The sequence below is a fragment of the Lissotriton helveticus genome, chromosome 7 (assembly GCF_964261635.1).
Source record: "Lissotriton helveticus chromosome 7, aLisHel1.1, whole genome shotgun sequence".
NCBI classification, from domain to species: Eukaryota; Metazoa; Chordata; class Amphibia; order Caudata; family Salamandridae; genus Lissotriton; species Lissotriton helveticus.
The window spans coordinates 605,925,171-605,945,258 of record NC_136068.1 but is presented as its reverse complement, the minus strand read 5'-3'; the positions used below and the strand labels follow the sequence as shown (position 1 = coordinate 605,945,258).

General features: G+C 46.9%; 1 protein-coding gene across 1 annotated transcript in view; it reads left to right on the top strand.

Annotated features, from left to right (window-relative positions):
• The window catches only part of TSPAN17 (tetraspanin 17), a 111,479-nt gene that overhangs the window by 79,298 nt on the left and 12,093 nt on the right, over window positions 1-20,088 (top strand). The window contains exons 7-8 of the mRNA XM_078652802.1: window positions 7,407-7,454; window positions 7,894-8,010. Of these exons, the coding sequence (XP_078508928.1) occupies window positions 7,407-7,454; window positions 7,894-8,010 (165 nt within the window). The remainder of the gene's footprint in view (window positions 1-7,406; window positions 7,455-7,893; window positions 8,011-20,088) is intronic.

The window sequence follows — 20,088 nt, the reverse complement described above, 5'->3', positions numbered from 1 at the left end:
ACACAGGAGAAGATTTTGTACAATGCAGATTCAGAAGTCATCTATTTCAAAGTTGTTTTACATATGACAATGAAGAAAAAAGAGAGAAAGTGAAATTAAACAATTGCCTAGAATAACACAGTTCAGTAATGTGGGGAAGCCGGGATTAAACCCAGGTTTTCTGGTTTCACATTGTGCAATTCAGCCACTGGGTGTATATGCTTTGCTTCTACACCCACCTTACTGGCACCGCTCTAGGCACATCTCTCCCCGACCACCAACCTGCTGGCATCAATGCGGCCCTCTGTGACATCACAGACAAAGCCCTCTGGCCACTGCGAAAATGTTTGTGAGTACCCATGGTCTAGTTCTTCATAGCTTTGAGGCAATCTTCATAGCTTTGAGGCAATCTTTGTCCCAAGCAGCCCCAAACAGGTGAATCCTCAGCCTTCTGTGGAACCTCAGCAGTTTTTCTTTCAGCTTGAGATGGAGTATGCTGAAGCGCCAGGTTGTTTGCTATTCTTTAAACAGATTCTCTGCAGCAATGGCCATGCAATATTGGCACCTGGTTAGGTGGTTGTGTTTCCGAAATCTCAACTCGACTGACTCCACCTATCACACATGGGTTTCAGCATTCAAGAGAGCACTTGAGAAAATAAACATTTCGTCCCATTCAGCGTATTCTAGGGTGTAATGATCTGAACGTGCCCTTTGGGTAATTCTAGGTTGTTGGGAAGGAGTTGATGGTCTGTAGCAGGAGGCGAGGTGAGAAGATACTGTAATCAGATAGTGTCCACTTGACCACCCTGACCTCTGTGGAATGCCGCCCAGTGGCTAGCAACCATTAAGAGGCCATTCCCTCCACACCAGTTGTTGGAGGGTAGGAGAGGGGCAGCAGCAGCCACCTGGGGCACTCAACATTCCTTTATCTTGAATGAATGAATGAATCAAACAACAATGCCCTTTATATAGGACCAACTATCCCCAGGTCTCTCTGTGAAGTACTTATAAGGTTCTAGACATGGGAATGTCTCCTGTAGGACTCAATTTCGATAGCTCCAGTAGGATGGTTCGAGCTGAGCAGTCTGACCGTGAGTGCCCTGGCAAGAGCTACAGAAATAAAAGGATACTTCTTGCGCTGGCCTTAGGGCTGCAAAGACCGATTCCTATGTGTGAAATATATTTCAAACACATTACAAAACAATGGGGAAACTCAGTAGACCGTAGGACCTGGGTAAGGTATGGTACAGAACACAATTGGTCTTAACAGGAATTATTCAAGTCAAATAACAAATTGTACCCAATACCATGAATAACATACACTTCAATTAATTACATTCTAAAATGTTATTCATTGTATATCAAGTTATACAATATATCATTTAATAAAGTGGCTCCACAGTGAGTGGAAAATAAGTGCCGAGTAGAGTGCTCATGAGTAGATAAGAAGGGAATACGAATTCAAGTGCCAATATATACAAACAATTCAGTTGGAGCCTGTCTGGTAACGCTTTATATGATGATAATCCACAGTTATAAGATACAGCGTATAGAGTCTATGTTATCTAGATGTGGGTGGTTGTCCTAGTACAGGTCGATGTAATTAGAAGTGTAGACATTTCGACCCCTGCAAGGTGGAGAGACACGAGACGCTTCTGGAGGCTCTGTGCTGATAGAGATCACTTATTCGATTAATCAGGAATACTGAATCATGGAAATAATTTAAATATAGATTCAACAAGAGACACCACTTGTAATCATCCATTCTTGAATAACACGTGCCGTTTGGCACAACAACACTCTGGATCTTTCTTGGACCACTGAGGGGGCTCTTCTTTTCCTCTCATTTGGAGCCGACTGTCCCAATTCTGACACCATCCCACTTAATGTTCAAAGGTGGGTTCTAGGATGCTCCCCTTTTGTCCTGATGAAGACCCCAACTCAAGGGTTAATTGGCCTCTCCACCTTCCAAGGGTTGAAACCTCAACATTTTTAATTACATCGACCTGTACTGGTATAACCATCCACATCTAGATAACATAGAATCTATACGCTGTATCTGTACGCTTATCATCATATGAAGCATTTCCAGACAGGCTCTAACTGAATTGTGTTTATATATTGTATATTTTGACACGTGAATCCCTATTCCCTTCTTATCTACTCACGAGCACTCTACTCAGTACTTACTTTCCACTCACTGCGCAGCAACTTTATTATATGTTATAGTGTATAACTTGATATTCAATAAACCATGTTTTAAAATTGAATTAATTAAAGTGTATGTTATTCGTGGTATTGGGTACAATTTATTATTTGACTTGGATAATTCCCGTTGAGAAAAATTGTGTCTGTACCATATATTTCAAACAGGCATTTGAAGGACCACTTCGTGCCACCCTCATTCATCATTCATTCTATGACAGGCCAACACGCCAAGTACCAAAGCAGAATTCAAGGGGTCTCTTTCTGCTGTGTCACATTCAGTTGATCAGATCGGACCAGCAATCAGCGCTTTTCTACGTCTCCAAAGCCAAATTCACTAAATCCACCGAAAACAAATTACTAGCCCAGCTAACCAAAGCACACTCCCGAAGTCGCTGTGAAGCTCTGTCCACATTAGAAGGTCGACATAGCTAATTAGTACCTTTAGCAAGTAGCTTGATTCCAGCCTGCTATAGGGAAGAAATCCTAGAAGCCAGTCACACCTTCCTTCAGAACACTCCCTTTACATCTCCATGAATGCTGCAGTCACCTTCAAAGCCCTCTGTCCCATCTACTAATGAACCCTCTGAAAGCCTTGCAAATGCCATGGTGGACCTGTTGCTCGTCCTCAGACAATCACTATCTACAGTACAGCACCAGAACCTGAACCGTAAAAGGTGGATGATGCTTTGTAGTTCAGAGCCCTAATCATTGCTGTGTGCTTTCTGCCAACATTCGCTCCACAACCTGTCCTTCAGAAAGAAGTTGAAACTGCACCCCTGCGTCAGGACCACTTCCATTAGGAACTGCCAGGGTTTTGCTTTTGCACGAAATAGTTCTCTTGAAATTCAGTTGTTCAGTTGTATGGAATATCTAAGACAGCCACTTAATTATCCCCTCTCCAGATGCCTCACCTTGAACATGCCCAGAGGAGGGCTTCACTTACGCTCTAGACAAAGGGGTGAGCTTATCAACATTGCACGTGCCAACAATCCCTATGTCTCAAAAAGATTTCTCGAGAGTTGAGATTCAAGATTTTTATCCATGGTGGTACCAGATGTGTGAGAACAATATCAAATCTCACCCCTGGAGAAATCATTTTGAGTCCAGAGAAATGTCAACTACAGTGATTTATTTTTTATTTTTGAATGTTTTATATAGCGTGAACATGAGGGGTATCGGAGCGCTTTGCAAGCAAAGTAGTTGAACAAAAGAAACATTGTATTTCAAAGTAGTGTCTTGCGCTACAGCTAGTTGTTCTAAGAGTCAGATACAAAGATCAAGTGAATTTCGTCATGAGAATCGATGTTACCTCTTTTTTGAAAGAGGCAGTTGAGGGATTCAGTCTGGTTTCTGGGGGTCATGCATTCCAGATCCTTGGGGCGATTCCAGAGAAGGCGCAGTTATGTGTTTTATTTTTGGCAAATCTTTGTGGCTTCAAAAGATGGTTACAGACGCTCCTAGAGGATCTGTTTCTGCATGAGAGCTCAAGTTTCTGGGCCAGATACCGCGGGGTGTTGTGATGTAGGGCTTTGTACGTCATGCAGGTGATTTTTAATTGAATTCTTGCTTCGAAGGGTAGCCAGTTGAGAGCTTCGAAGTCGGGGGAAATGTGGTAGTTTCTTTTGGAACCAGTGATGAGCCTGGCTGCTAAGTTGAGTGATGCTCTCCGAGGGACAGTTGTAGATCTAGGGAGCCCACAGAGAGTTGCACTACCATTTTTTCTAGTCTAGGGATTACTAGTGCTTGGACTGCCAGTTTAAAGTCGTTTGCTGGAAGGAAGGGTTTTAATTTTCTCAAGGTGTTCATCTTAAATTTTGCTCCTTTCGCTGCAGCACTGATATGTTTTTGCATGGTTAGATTACTGTCCAGAGTTACTCCCAGCGATTTTACTGAGTCCATTATAAGAGGTTGGCAGTTGAGCACTGTAAGTTGTTTAAGCCATTCTTGTATGATGGCTGATTGGTAAGGTGGGGCGATTAATAGGAATTCAGTTTTGAGGGCATTGAGTTTAAGGTGGTTTTCCGTCAGCCATGACTGAGTTTTTTGTAACGTTGGATTGAGAGATTTGATGTCCTCCGGAGAGTTTATCTTTAAATATAGTTGTGTGTCATCTGCGTACATGTGAAGGTGGATATTTGATGAGTTGAGGATAGCAGTGAGCGGCTCCATGAATAGGTTGAACACTGTAGGTGAGAGGGAGGAGCCTTGCGGGACTCCTAATTTGACTGGGACAGCCATGGACAAGGGTTGATTGACCTTGAAACTCTGGGATATATTTAGGAGGGAAGAGGTAAGCCAATTTAGTACTGACCCTGATAAGCCCATTCTATATTTCAAGAGGTCTAGTAGGTTATCATGTTTGACGGTGTCAAAGACGAGGATAAGTCAAGCAGGTTAAGTAGACAGGATTGTCTAACCCTTTGTCACTATTCCCAATCCAGACTGTCATTTGCACTTTGCTAGCACTTTCGGTGGACAGAGAGGACCTCGTCAACATCAAGCCTCCTACCTTCCCTGAAAATTTCACAAAAAGCATTTAAATTAGGAATTCAATGTAGCAACAACTTGAGAATCTATATTTTCTCGCAGGTGTTTTCTGGAGTGACAGTCCTGCTACATCGCACATATTTTAAAGGGGCCTTTCCCTACTCTGCACACTTAGACAAACACTCTTGTGTTTCACTGGCTGGCATGATGAGTGTATATGCAGTTTCCACAAAAATGCGGATTGCTATCAGTTTTTAACGAACTTTACTTTATTTTATGCAGTTTGATTTGAATTTAAAATGGTTGGGCTAGATGGGTTGTAATTTACCCTGCCTGGACTTCTCAGAATCTCTTGCTTGTGAATGGCTGATCTGTGAGTTCCACGCTGGGTGGGTGAAGGGTCTGTGAGGGGTATATTCAGAAGTGAAGATCTGTAGTTAAAGAAAGACCAGAGGCTGCCAAGCGTACCTCCTCTGGTGGCCCTCTGCACAGATGCAACCAAGACATCATCAGACTGCGGATGAAGAAATGCACAAAAGAAAAAACATAGCGCTAGGGTTCCTCCACTTATGCACGCAAGATCTGGAATGAGATCCCTATATTCATCAGGACAGCTCCTGCCCTCATTCAGTTCAGGAAAGAACTGAAGGCAGATCTCTTGAAAGAGCACAACATCCCAAACGTGCTTTGAGGGCAAAACCTTCTCCTACCTTGCCCCCCGCTACTGGAACCATCTTCCCTCTCACCTTCAAAAGCGCGCTAATCACCTTCAGTTCAGAAGGCTCCTTAAAAAAGAGCTTGTCAGGAACTAATACTACCTGTCTGCATTCCCACGCTAATGCGAAGATACCCCTTCGGGCGTGATTCGGGCGTTTTACAAATTACATGAACATATAGTGAACAGTACACCTCATCTCTCAGAACCAAGCTCTCTGGACTGCATTCTCTCTCTGATTGTATTACTCCTTTCAGCCTTGTACAGTGCTCTGCGGTCTTTCTTCTAGGTTCATATCTATCAATCAATCAGTCACTCAAATAGTACTTGTACAGCGCCTCTACTCACCCGAGAGGGTATCCAGGCACTTGCTGCGGATCTTAGTCAAAGAGCCAGGTCTTGTGCTTCTTCCTGAAATGGTTAGTCAGTTTAAGCACAACTGTTCACAAGGAACTTATTTAAATCGTAGGAATTTTCGTTTCAGCAAGTTTCAACAATTTTGCAATGATTTAAGCTGAGAATTTTTTGTTTTCCACCAATTCCTACTATCTTACAGTGATTTAAGCAAATACAACTTATTGATGCAGTCAATACGTTCAAAAACTCAATTGCTTCCTCAATGTACATTTAATTAATTAATGACTTCTGGGAATCACATATGACTAGAGAGAAACAGCCCAACTAATTTACTTATTCAAAACTCACTTCAGCCGAAGCAAGTGCTTTTTAATTTGCAACAACGTAGTTGAAAGATAGACCATTATAAAAAAAATAGACTTTTGCTGTGTATTGACACTATTTACATCTATATTTATACGAGAGAGATTGTGACTCCTGTGACCCCAGTGGAGTGACCGTAACCAACAGTTGAGTAAAGTGACAGTTTTAAAAAAGGAATTGATTATTGGAGTTAAAGGATCTCTGTTGTGTTTTTGGAATAAAGCATGTGTTCCAGAGAATGTTCTAGTGTTCTGGACTATTCTTTGTAAATAGTTGATGACTTTTCGACCCTCTGTCGATAGCGAGGTCTCTTCAGGACAAAACTTCTGGATGTAAGTCGTAGATTCAGTTATGTATTTTCATCCAACTTCAAAAATCAATTGTGGGTGCAGTCTATGCTGGACATCTACGACTGTTCTTTGTAGAGATATGTTTCAGGGCTCCAACAGTGAGAGTAGTATACACTTGCTTCTGTAGTAGGTATAGCGAGGATAGGCGTATTCAATTTGCCCTCTATAAAGGAACTGTTCATGGCCAGTATCCTGGTTATTGGCAAGTCTGCATCAGTATGAATGAAAGTACAGGGATAATCACTTTGCAGTTGGTGTCGGAATTAATCCCACTGGTCAGTTTTGAATCCTGGTGTAACTGACTGTGCAGCTAACGATGTCAGCGAGGGTGCTGTGCGGAGGAGGGGAAGGGTGTTCCATGCTTTCCAAGTTCATACTATACAAATACCCCATCCATCCATCCATCCATCCATCCATCCATCCATCCATCCATCCATCCATCCATCCATCCATCCATCCATCCATCCATCCATCCATCCCTTTAATCACAAGAAGTAGAACAGTCATAGGAGCCACAGTCCCTGCTTAGTTATGGTAATGTTGTGTTCAGGAATTACAAATGCTCTAGAAGATGTTCATCTCAAAATCAGGATTTTCAGCCCCTCGGTCGAAGCCCTTCTTGAGATGTATGGAAGTCTATCTGCCATACTAGATCTGTTGCTCTTAGATCTGTCTCTGTGGCAAGGTATTTCCAATTTTTAGCAGGTGTTGCTGTAGTTTTGATTTTTTTCGGCATTTCGTAGAGTTCTGCGGAGCAGAACTCTGCGAACTTCGCACATGCTACTGAACGTGGCACCCAGAAATAACAATTGTATTGTTACATGCTTGTTTTCATTCAATGCTTCTGTGAAGGGTGACATTCATGCTGTGGGGGAAAGGGATTTAATGTCTACCAATGAAGACCTTATATGTCACAGTCCACTGATAGTTTTGTCTTTGCTCCTCAGGAGGACGTGCCCAACACTCAGTGCGGATATGATGTCCGACTTAAACAGGTGAGCGCCCTCCTAACTCAGCATTGCCATTATTGTTTTCAAGGATCACAACTGTGCGGTGGAAACTGAAACACATTCCTATGTACAACTCCATTTGTATATAGGAAACTGCAGGCATTCCCAACTAGTCTCTTTTCTTACACCAATATCTTGGCCTTGCGTTACCCTTTGCTCTGAATTCACAAGCATCTTTTCTTCCCATCCATGCTCCCTCCCCTTCTCCCCATGTCTTCCTCTACCACCTTCCTTCCTTTTATGCCCTTTTCTTTCTCTTTGTCTGTTGGAGAGCCACCCAATTTTCCCCTTTTCCCCACCCCTTAAACCCAGCTCTCCCGCTGACTTTTCTTTTCTCAGATTCCGCCTTTTCAGTCTGTTCTCTGGCCTTAGTTTGATCTCACTGCTCCTTCTCTCCATTTTATCAATTTTGTTTTCTCTGCAGGAGCTGGAGCAACAGGGTTATATCTACACCAAGGGCTGCGTGGGACAGTTTGAGAAGTGGCTGCAAGATAATTTAATTGTGGTAGCTGGAATTTTTGTGGGAGTAGCGTTGCTTCAGGTATTGCTTGTTTGAAAACTACACCACTCAAGGGGTCAACTCACAGCTTACTGGGTGTGAGCTGTTGGGATGAGTGAATGAAAGCATGAAGGAATGTTCACCTTTTTATGGAGCAGTCTATGAATCCATCCATGCGCTGTTGATGATGGAAAAGTTAGTGCTGCATGCCCATTGGATGCTTTAGGCCAGGGTTCTCCAAACCGGTCCTGGAGGGCCGGATCCATGCCAGATTTTTTGCATATCCCCATTTAGATACATGTAGTTATTTTAAAAATCTGGCATGGATCCAGCCCTCCAGGACCGGGATTTGGAGAACCCTGCTTTAGGCACTGGCCATTAACCGTGATGCGACCACAACAAGGCTTTGTGACATGTACACTTTTTAGTCCATATAGTATACTGAGCATTTGACACCAGTGTCCTCTCTCACGTACCTTTCTGGTTTAAGCATGGTCCATAGCGCCAAGGTCCCCGTCCTGTTTACCTCTGTGCCTGCACAACTCCTCATAGGCCAGGTTAGTTGCACATTTTCACCCATAGCGTTAACTCCAGGTTTAATTATTCAGCCGCAATCACAAGTGTTTCCGGATCCGCACTTTTTGGTTTCACAAACTATGGCCCAGATAATTATGCGACTGAACCTGTCATGCTGTTGCGGCAGCACAGTCTGGCCCAAGGCCACCCCCCTGCAGCGGCACTGGGGGAGTAAACTATGCTACCCCCCCTAGACGAGTTAGGGGTCTGCATTTAGTGCTTTCATTAGCCTATCTCCCCACTGGTCTTCTGGCTGACATTTTCTGCAGCTCTGTGATAGGAATAGTAAAATGTCAGCGGTTGCCTCCCTTAAATGGGGAAAAAAATGCACGTAACAGGGCATGGAATTTCTGGGTCCAGGCAATTACTCCTCATTAAGGAGAGAAAACTTAAGATTTACCTGAATTTGGTGCAGAGATACAGACTGGAAACACCTGCACCTAGCTGACTCTTAATGAGGGCCGAAGGGAAACAGATTTTACAACGTGGCCGTTACCACACAATATCTTTACCACACATCCATTACAAGGCATATGCCTTCACCATGCAAAATCTTACCATGCATATGCCTTTGCCATGCATGCCTTTGCATTGAAAATGTAAGTGTTTTTCAGGTAATTGTATAATATATTTGTGTGTGTGTGTGTGCGCGTATGTGTGTGTAATATATGTTTATATTAGGGCAATGGGGTTTTTAGGGTTTAATATGGATAGGGGTATTTGTGTGGCAAGGGTATTTTTAGGGTTTTAGCGTGGCTAGGGGTATTTGGGTGCCAATGGTATTTTTAGGGATTAGGGTGGGCAAGGGTATTTGGGTGCTAAGGGTATTTTTACGGTTTAGAGTAGGTAGGGCTATTTGGGTGGAACGGGTATTTTTTAGGTTTAGGGTGGGTTGGGTATAGGGGTTGGGTTTGATAAGGTAATATGCATCGTCAATGAAAAAAACAAAGGTTACAGGGATGTTATGGTTAGGAAATACAATTTCACCTAAAAAAAAAAGGTTACAGAGACGTTCTAGTTAGGTTCAGATTTTACACACACAAAATCATAGAAATTCAGCAGTTCTACTTATTTCAGGAAACTATAACTCGTGCCCTAAGGTAACTATAACTCGTGCCCTTGCCTATTTTCTCAACAATAATTTTATGCTGTAGTGATATTATCTATGATGTCATAGAAGATTTCATGACTGATGTAACATGTGAGGTAATTAACAGTGTTTTACCCCACAGGGAGTGAGTTATGGTTACCTTAGGGCACGATTAGAGCCATGCGAGAGTAAATACAGTTTTCCTTGCCTGTGCCATTAGGGGCAGGGAAACAGCTATGTCCCCGACCAGGGTTTGGGTACTCCAGGACCATTAATGGCTCTGGGAGGGAAGAGCACACGGCCCCTTCTCCCATTCCTCTTCACCGCCGGGCCCCAGGAGATGGTCCTCAGTTCTGAAATCAGTCCGTGGAGGGGGGCTCTGTGTCCTGCCTCCTCTGAACCTTTGGCCGGGCTGTGGGGTCCCTGGAACTGAAATAGTCCCTGGAGGGGGACCCAGCACCCACCTCCCATTATATTTTAAAAGCTGGGGCCGATAGGTCCCTAGGGCTGAAATCGGTCTGGCAAGGGGGAGGGGGAACATGCACCCCCTCCTCCCAAATCTAAGTATCCCCCACCCCTGGGACCTGGCCAACCCGGGGAGCAAAAAAAAAAAACACAAGCATGGGAAACCGGGCTTGTTTATTATTGTATTTATTTTATTGCAGTAAAATGAAAAAAAATGAAAACTTTTTTTGGCCCCAGGCGGGGTCCCTATGGGACCCCACCGGCCGGCCTAGTGGGTTATGGTATTCCTACCCTGACCCCTTATGTAATTTTTTCATTTTTTTTATTTTCGGGGGGAGATGGCCGGGTCCGAGTTGGACGATGGCTTCCAACATTTCCTGGTTGAAGTATTGTAAGCCAATCAGATCTCACCATGATATCTGTCAGATCTGTGGAGGATTTGCGTCTATAGATATACATAAATATTTTCTCTTTAATAAGTCCAAAACTACTGAACAAATTTACACCAAGTTACAAAAAAGGGCTCTTTCTGGATCAAGAGCTAGCTTTCTGGCATGTTGGTGTAATTCCATCCAGCAGTTCAGGCCGTAGTTGTGTCTAAAATCCCTATGGTAAATTACATGGAGAAAACGTGTTTTAGGACCACTCCCCCTTTTTCTTGTCCCCCGCTTGACAAATCACCCTGAAACTTTCCAGACAGCAGCTGAAGTGATTGGCGTTCCAGTTGTGAAAATTTCTTTAAGATTTGTCAAACTGCGCCGTTATTAGCAAAACAAAAAATACTTTGTCAATGGAAACTAGAAAAATTAAAAAAGCAATATGTCCCCCAACTATTTACTTTAATATTTGCACCCACAATATGTAGACATGTTTTAAATAAAACTTACCTAATTTTATTTTAGTAATCAATATTAATAAACATTGCATTGATGGAATATTTCAAAATATATATTTGTTTAAAAGTATTGATCTTTGGAGAAATATGATAAATAAATATATCCTGCTGGCGGTCACCAGTAGGTAGTTATAGTTAGGACATAATAAATAGATAAATAAATATAGTACAGTACATTTTCATTGCAAAGGCAGGCATGGTAAAAGTGTGTGTGGTACAGGAATATGCTTTATAATGAAGGAGTTGTAAAGGCATGCACGGTAACGGCATGCGTGGTTCCGTCATACAACTGGGCCTATGTGCTGAAGTTTCTTTATTTGCACCCTGTACTTTTGCCACATTCCGTACATGTTGATAGTCTCTCTCCACAACATTCTTACTTGAACACTCCACAACATTCTTACTTGAACACTCTGCTGTGTACCCAAATTCTTCTACCTCTCATCAGGGTTTTATCTCCCAATGTGCATCCTTCCACTTTTCTTAATGACGCAGGGACCCTCTGTACACATCCCTTTCAATTACACCACTGGGTTTTAGAGTGGCCATCTGTGCAGCTCCTCACCTTTACCACTCTTAGTTCTTCTATTGTACCTCATGTGTAGGGTCCCCCCAGCCTTGGTAGTAACCAATGATACACCATACACAGAACTTAGTATAACATGCCTTTATTCTTCTGCGTGTAACCGCAAACTCAACATTCTAAATCTGCATTCAATTCACTACGCTCTAATGCTTACGTCACAGTTCTATGGAGACCATCAGGCGCTACAAAGTTTCCTTCACTACATACTCGCGCGACACTACATCTCCCCCCAATGTTAAATAAAAAATGGAAATTTTTTCACAAATGTATCCAATTAGAGCTCTTCAGCGAGTCTTCATGGTGCTTGAATCACATGTCTCAACCATGTCTTCAGAAACTGGGGACAGGCAGTAGAAATGCCCCTGGCTGGCATTCGTGATGGAGAAACAGAAGTAGTCAAGGGGTCTTTGCTTGTACTTTCAGAACCAGTCTCTATAGTGACATCAGTAACTGACGAGCGATTAGCCCACACACTGGAAATGCGAGGAATCTTGTGTAATTAACCTACCAGGATGCTGAGCTGTCACCATGCTGGTCACAACATGAAATGGTTCAGCATCAAAAGGAGCATCAGACTTTCATTGTCTCTGCTGACAAAGAAGAACTCAATCTCCTCTAGTGAAGGTGACCTATTTTGCATGTCGAAACTTGTTTGCCTAAGCTTTCATTTTCTCCTTATGATCCAAGTATTTCTTGTGAGTTTCTTCTGCGGTATTTGCTCTTCTGTTGCTCCATTGAGGCAACTTGGTCGTCACGGCTCTCTCTAATATCAAGGTTGCAGGGCTTTCAACTCTGATCAAGTGAAGGGTCGAGCAATAAGCTTGAAGAGTGGAATTTAAAACCGCTTTAAGGGAGGAGGAGCTTGGCGGGCATCCGAGATGGCCGCGTGAGCTCAGCGCTCCCCGGACCCCCGCCACTCCCGGCATGATATCCTGAACTAATCCTGACTTTTTACGAGGATTTGAGTAGAGGACACTGGGCTGATTACCCTGGACTTTTTGGAATTTGATTTGGAACCGGGGTGCCGGGGTTACATCGATACGGACTTTCGGGCTCCGCCCTCGAGGTACGCCCGGGACTGGGTGAGGCTCAGTGGCCGTCTTGCAGTTGAACAACAACGGCAGGGGGATTCGACTTGTGGGTCCCCCTCTTAAGTTTCGGTTTCGTTTCTGCCTCAGACTGAGATATCTGGCAGAGGAGCCTGGCCTGGGCTGCAGTCGAGGCACGGACCGGCTATCGGGCCTTTGGCTGGTTTTATTCTCCTGTCTGTTGACCCTCCCAATAGTGGTACCCTAGCTGCGGTTCTTTGGTCCCGAGGCCCTGCTTTCCTGTGGTCGTTCTATCGAGCCTGGTTGATCTCCTGGTGACGCAGTTCTATCATGGCTGGCAGAGGGGACCGAGAGACTCGGAAGACCAAGACGCCCCTGCGTGGGGGCCCGGTCCAGTCCAATGTTATGGACCGCTACACCCATTCCAAGGGGTCCCCCGGAGCCGCCCTGCCCGGATCAAGTACCGCTGACCACGCGGTGGATGCGTCAACGGAGCCATCCTTGCAGGACGTCATGGGCGCCATTTCTGCCATGAAGGAGACGATAGGCCAACAATATGAAGCTTTGGCCCACAAAATTGACACCGTGGCCATTGATGTGAACTTGATTCGTGCTGACCTGTCGAAAACCAATGAGAAGGTGAAGTCGTTGGATCTCAAGTCATCCAGTCTAATGGAAGACGTTTCGGAGATGCAGACGGAGATCGGCAACCTTCGTAAGGTGAACGACTTCATGACCCGGCGCTTGGAGGACTTTGAGAACAGGGCCCGTCGCTGTAATGTGCGCGTGGTCGGCGTTCCGGAGAATCCAGAACCTCACTCTGTTGATCTCCTTGTTGAGGACTTGATCCAGAACCACCTCTCCCCGTCTGGTTTGACTAAGTTTTTCGCAGTGGAACGTGCTCATCGTGTTCCGGGGGGCAAGGGTAAGCCGGGTGCCCCGCCGAGGCCTATTGTTGCGAAACTCTTCCATTATAGGGATCGGGACGCTATCCTGCAAGCCTCACGTGTGAAGGGCCCGGTGGCCTTTGAGAACGCCACGGTGAACTTCTATCCGGACTTTTCTCAACAGGTCCAGAGACAGCGTATGGGCTTCCGTGATGTCAAGAAACGTCTCCGAGACATTGGGCTTCGCGACGCCATGCTTTTTCCGACCAGGCTGCGCGTCGAGTACAACGACCGAACCTTCTTCTTTGATCAGCCTGATTCTGTAAATGACTGGATGGACTCTCTGCCTGACCGACCTCCTGAGACTGAGTCCGCCGCCCACCCGGGTGGTGCTGAGGGTGGCATGGAGAGCTGAACAATCCGCCTACGCCTGGGCCCTCGGATAGAGTAAACTCTTCAGGGATTTACTGCCTCAGTGCCTCTGCTGTTTGGGTGCTTTCCTCATTATCTGTCCTACTCGGGGTGGCGGGTGGGCCAGAGCCTTTCCTCCTCCGGGGTTCTTTTTGTAGAATAGGGGTTCTTGGGCGACAGGCACACTGCATGTTGGGGTGGCTATTTAGCATTTTGCAGGGGTGCAGGGTGGGGGGTGTTCTCTTGATTGTTGGGGGGTGGGTGATTGGGATGTTTAATGTTTATGTGTTATGTTTTCAAGGCGAATCAATCTTGCTTCTGATGTTTGTTATGTCATGCTCATCACGGGGGGGTTTCGGCGTTGCTGTGTGGGATGGGGGGTAGCGGGTTGAGGCTGGTTTCGTGGAATGTTAATGGTCTGGGAGATCGCATTAAGCGGAGCGTGGTGTTAAAATGTCTACGCCGTTTATCTCCAGACATTGTGTTCGAGGCATGTGGGCTGCTAAATTCATATCTTAGCATTAGATCGCCGCCTAGTGTTGGGTCCGGATGATCGCACATTGTTGTCCTGGAAGAGTCTTCGAAGTATCCTGAGATAGGTGGCTCCTCCCCTGGACTACAGTGCGCATGGGCATCGGCTCCATCCCCAGATTGTTTTTTTCCGCCATTGGGTTCGGATGCGGTCTCGACGTCTCTCTGTCGGAACCGAGAAAAACTAACTTTTTACGGCCAAAAGGCCTTGTATTCTTTGCGTCGGTATTGTTTGCGCACGGTCTCGAGTTCTTCCGTCTCTTGGAGTCGGAATCAGCGGAGTGTTTTCACTCTTCGGACATCGGGGCCTTCTCATCGCGACACGACTGCAACTTTCCAGCATGGAGCGGAGTCCGTTTAAGTACTGTCCGCTCTGTGGGTCCAAATACCCACATATAGACGTGCACCCGGTCTGTAACAAATGCCTTTCACCAGACCATAACGGGACAACTGCAAGGCCTGCGCAAGATTCAGGTCAAAGAAGACTCTCAAGCTTCGGCGCGCGGTGCGCCTGGAGGCCAGACAAGCGGCCCCGGATCCAGAAAACATCTTCGGCGACCAAGAAGAGGAGGGCCAGAGCCATCATCTTCAAATCTCCCCGCCCGAGACGGAGGTCGAGGCGGATCCGGTAGACGACGACGGAGTCGTGGGTCAAGGCCTTGAATACGTCGACGAGGTAGGGGACGTCGAAGAGATTTATGGGGCCGCGGAAGATAGCTCAGGGGACAAGCTATGCCCCGAAGGTTACGAAGATCATGAGCGGGTCACGGGATCGCCTGTCGGCCTTACCCAAGACCCCGTACCGCAAGCCACGGCCCCGCCTTCAGGCCTGGCCACGGACATACTTGCTGCGCAGCCCGTATCGAAACCGAAACTGAAACCTACGGTATCGACTACACCTAAAATGGCCGACCCGAAATCGAAACCGAAACTTATGGATTCGAGCGTCCCTAAGATGGCGGCCGTACCACCAAAAGCTACTAAACCCGCTGCTTCATCGACTCCGTCGGCCTCCGGTCCACAGAAGTCGAAGAAATCTGTCGAATCCACAGTGTCGAAATCGGCGCCAGAGGAGGGATCCTCTAAGAAGGGTGGTCGGCACGGGTCAACCGCTGCGACGCCGTCAAAGCCCGCCAAAGCCAGCGGCACGGCTCCGGTTCCGACTGGGACTTTGTTAGTCGGACGCGTGGTGGAGACGGAGACGACACAAGCACACGGATCGAAGGCTGGCACATCTGCGCATCGGTCCAAGGACTCTGGGTCGGCGGCGGCGGCATCATCGTCCAAGACTCAGAAGGGCCAACAGGACGTCGGATCCGAGGGCAAGGTCAAGACCTCCTTGTCGGCGCCAAAGGCCACTGTAAGTGACGCGTCCCCCATCGCCTCTTCACTACAGAGAATCAGGGAGAAGGCCTCTGCTACGTCGGCTCCGATGCCATCGCCCCAGAAGCCGATGGACTTTCCGGTGAAGCCTGCGGGTAAACTTCTCTTCCTTCTGCCGCCAAAAGAGGCGCCGAAGGCCTTTTCAACGAAATCGACGCCAAAGAAGTCGGATTCTTCAACGGCAGGGGCACTTTCGAGTCGGGTACTCGACTCAGAAGAGGATTCTGAGCGTTTTATCGATGCAGACACAGGCAAATTGACCCTTTACAAAAGGAGGATCACTTCACAGCCAGTGGACTCCTAGGTCATCCCCCTGAAGAAGAAAAGGCTTCCGCAGGACGCTTCAGGCCTCATGGAACCTATCCAGCCTCCTCCAAGAAGGAGCCCTACTCCTTCCCCAGAACACTCTGAGGGTGAGGAATATGATGAAGGTGACCAATACACTTTCCCCATCAATGAACCAGATGCGCAGCCGGATTCATATGATGACATTGGTGGCCAAGGCACCCAAGATGTGGGGCAAGACCCACAGCCTTTCAGCGCACGTGCATCCCCAACAGAAGATTCTGCGAGTTTTCATGCACTCATTGAAAGGGCAGCTGCTAATCATGATGTGGACATGCATGCTGACCCAGTAGAAGAAGACTTTCTATTCGACACTTTTTCAGTCTCTGAAAGGACAGTAAAGACACTGCCTATGCTCAAAGGGGTCCTCAAACATGCTGCGGACATCTTTAAAGAACCTACCAGGGCGAGAGTGGTCAATCCACGTATCGAAAAGAAGTACAGACCAGCACCTGCAGACCCTGCATACATTCGGGCACAGTTGCCGCTTGACTCCCTGGTGGTCGCAAATGCCCGCAAAAGGGCCAACTCCCAAACAACGGGTGAAGCTCCTCCCCCGGATAAGGAGTCCAAAGTGCTAGAGGCAGGAGGCAAAAGAGTAGCTGCACAGGCTGCCAATTTTTGGCGTATTGCAAATACACAGGCACTCTTGGCACGTTATGATAGGGCGCATTACGACACCCTAGAGCGGGTTTTAGAACACCTGCCTTCGCAGTTTCAAGAGGGCACCAAACTGCTTATAGAAGAGGGAAAACTGATCTCCAACGCAGCCATAAAGTGTGCACTTGATGCCGCAGACACAGCAGCTAGGGCCATTAACACTAGCGTCATGCTGAGACGACAGGCGTGGCTCCGCATATCGGGGTTTAAACCTGACATTCAAACAACCATACTTAATCAGCCAGTCAATCCTGATAGACTGTTTGGTCCAGATGTTGACACCACCCTGGAAAAAATTAAGAAAGACACCGAAACTGCTAAGTCTATGGGGGCCCTACAATCACAGCAGTTTCGTGGCAACAATTTTCGTCGCTCAGGTGCACGTGGAGTCACCAGAGGACAGATGGGTCAACAATCCCAATTCTCTAGAGGTGGAGCACAATCCTCGTACCCCAAACAGAACAAGGGGGGTTACCGAGGAAACAGCACCAGAGGACGTGGCAGAGGGAACAACAACTCCCGCTCCTCTGCCCCAAGCAAACAGTGACTCTCTGTCACTGCCTCCGACCACTTAACACCTGTCGGGGGGAGACTACAGCAGTTCCTGCCCGTCTGGAAAAACATCACCACAGACAGGTGGGTGCGACAACTTGTCCAGTACGGTTATTGTCTAGAGTTAAAATCCACTCCACCCAACATTCTACCAAGGCAACGGCCTATGTCCGCAGAGCACTTGCACTTATTGCAGCAGGAAGTAGTGGTGATGCTGCAAAAAGGCGCAATCGAGCTCGTGCCAGTAGAGGAGGAAGGCACAGGGGTATATTCCCTGTACTTCCTTATTCCGAAGAAGGACGGATCTCTCAGACCCATTCTAGATCTCCGTCCCCTCAACCTGTATATACTGTCAGAACATTTCCATATGCTCACATTGCAACAGATTCTTCCCTTGTTAAACCAAGGGGACTTCTTAGCAACCTTAGACCTCAAGGATGCTTATTTCCACATACCACTACACCCGTCCCACAGAAAATACCTCAGGTTCACTATCCAAGGCAGGCATTATCAGTTCAAGGTCCTACCCTTCGGAGTGACCACAGCCCCAAGAGTGTTTACCAAGTGTCTGGCGACGGTAGCAGCGCACCTCAGGAGGCAGAACATCCATGTCTACCCCTACCTGGACGACTGGCTCGTTCAAGCCAAGTCGGAACAACAGTGCGCCGCGGACATGTCGACTACCATTCACCTCCTTCACAATCTAGGTTTCTCGTTGAACTACCCAAAGTCGCATCTTCAGCCGGCACATGTCCGGCAGTTTCTAGGTGCGACGATCAATACCCTAACGGCCATGGCTCAACCAAACCAAGTCAGGATAGACAGCATGCAGTCTCTGATCCAGAAGTTCAGACCACAACACTCACTTCCAGCGAGAGTGTTCATGCAGTTGATAGGCATGATGGCCTCCTGCATCTTCATAGTCCCTCACGCACGGTTGCATATGCGCCCGCTCCAGGAGTGCTTAGCAAATCAGTGGACACAGGCTCAGGGCCAATTAACAGACCTAGTGTTGGTTACCAGTCGGGCATACGACTCTCTGCATTGGTGGACTCCACACAACCTTTGCAAGGGCCGACTGTTCCAGGAGCCAGTGCCACAGATTACCCTGATGACGGACGCATCTCTCCAGGGATGGGGAGCTCATCTGCTCACTTACACAGTGCAGGGACTATGGACGACGCAGCAACAGAAGATGCACATCAACTATCTGGAACTGATGGCAATCTTCATGGCGCTCAAGTCCTTCATTGTACATCTGTGCAACAAGGTAGTGTTAGTCCGAACGGACAACATGACTGCGATGTACTACATCCAAAAGCAGGGGGGCACCCACTCGCCACAGCTGTCTCATCTGGCTCGGGGCATGTGGCGGTGGGCCATTCAGAGGAACATCTTCCTCATGGCAGAACACCTCCCGGGCAAGGACAATCAGATAGCGGATCTGCTCAGCAGATACAGCCATCAAATGCACGAGTGGGAGTTACACCCATCTGTACTCCACCCGTACTTCCAGCAGTGGGGTCTTCCGGAGATAGACCTGTTTGCAACAAAAGAAAACGCAAAATGCCAACACTTTGCCGCCAGGTTCCCTCACCCACAGTCGCAGGGGAATGCGATATGGATGAACTGGTCAGGCAAATTTGCGTACGCTTTTCCGCCAGCCCCTCTGATACCGCTGGTGGCAAGAAAGCTAAGGCAGCACTCGATGACTCTCATCCTAGTTGCTCCAACGTGGGCGCGCCAAGCATGGTACACCACGTTCCTCGAACTCTCGGTGGTGCCGCATCAAAGACTGCGCCTCACGCCCAGACTTTTGACGCAGAACCATGGAGACATTCAGCATCCAGATCCGCAACAGCTCAACCTGGCGATCTGGCTCCTGAAGTCCTAGAGTTTGGATACCTGCACCTACCTCCGGAATGCATGGACATCATCAAAGAGGCAAGGAAGCCTACTACCAGAGCATGCTATGCTGCAAAATGGAAGCGTTTTGTCATTTACTGTACAGCCAATGACATCAACCCGCTAGATGCATCTATCCCTAACATCATTTGCTATCTGCTACATCTTTACAAGTGCAATCTAGCGTTCACTTCTATTCAGATACATCTATCCGCCATCGCAGCTTATCTTCAGAATAGGCAGCATCTCTCTGTCTTCAGGGTGCCTGCCATTAAAGCTTTCCTTGAAGGTCTGAAACGAGTCATTCCCCCAAGAACACCGCCAGCTCCGGTGTGGAACCTCAATGTGGTCCTCACCAGACTGATGGGACCACCCTTTGAGCCACTGCACTCGTGTGAACTCCAGTTCCTAACGTGGAAAGTAGCTTTCCTCATTGCTATTACGTCGCTGAGGCGTGTTAGTGAGCTACAAGCGCTCAGAATCCAAGAGCCATTCATTCAGATTCATCCAAATAGGGTAGTGCTACGTACTAACCCCAAATTCCTTCCGAAGGTGGTGTCACAGTTTCATCTCAACCAAACTATTGACTTGCCGGCATTCTTCCAAAACCCACAAACGGTGGCGGAAAGAATGCTCCATACGTTAGACGTACGGAGGGCGTTGATGTACTACATAGACAGGACACAACACTTTAGGAAAACAAAACAACTTTTTGTTGCCTTCTCACCACAACACAAAGGCAACCCTATTTCCAAAGCAGGAATAGCCAGGTGGATTGTTAAGTG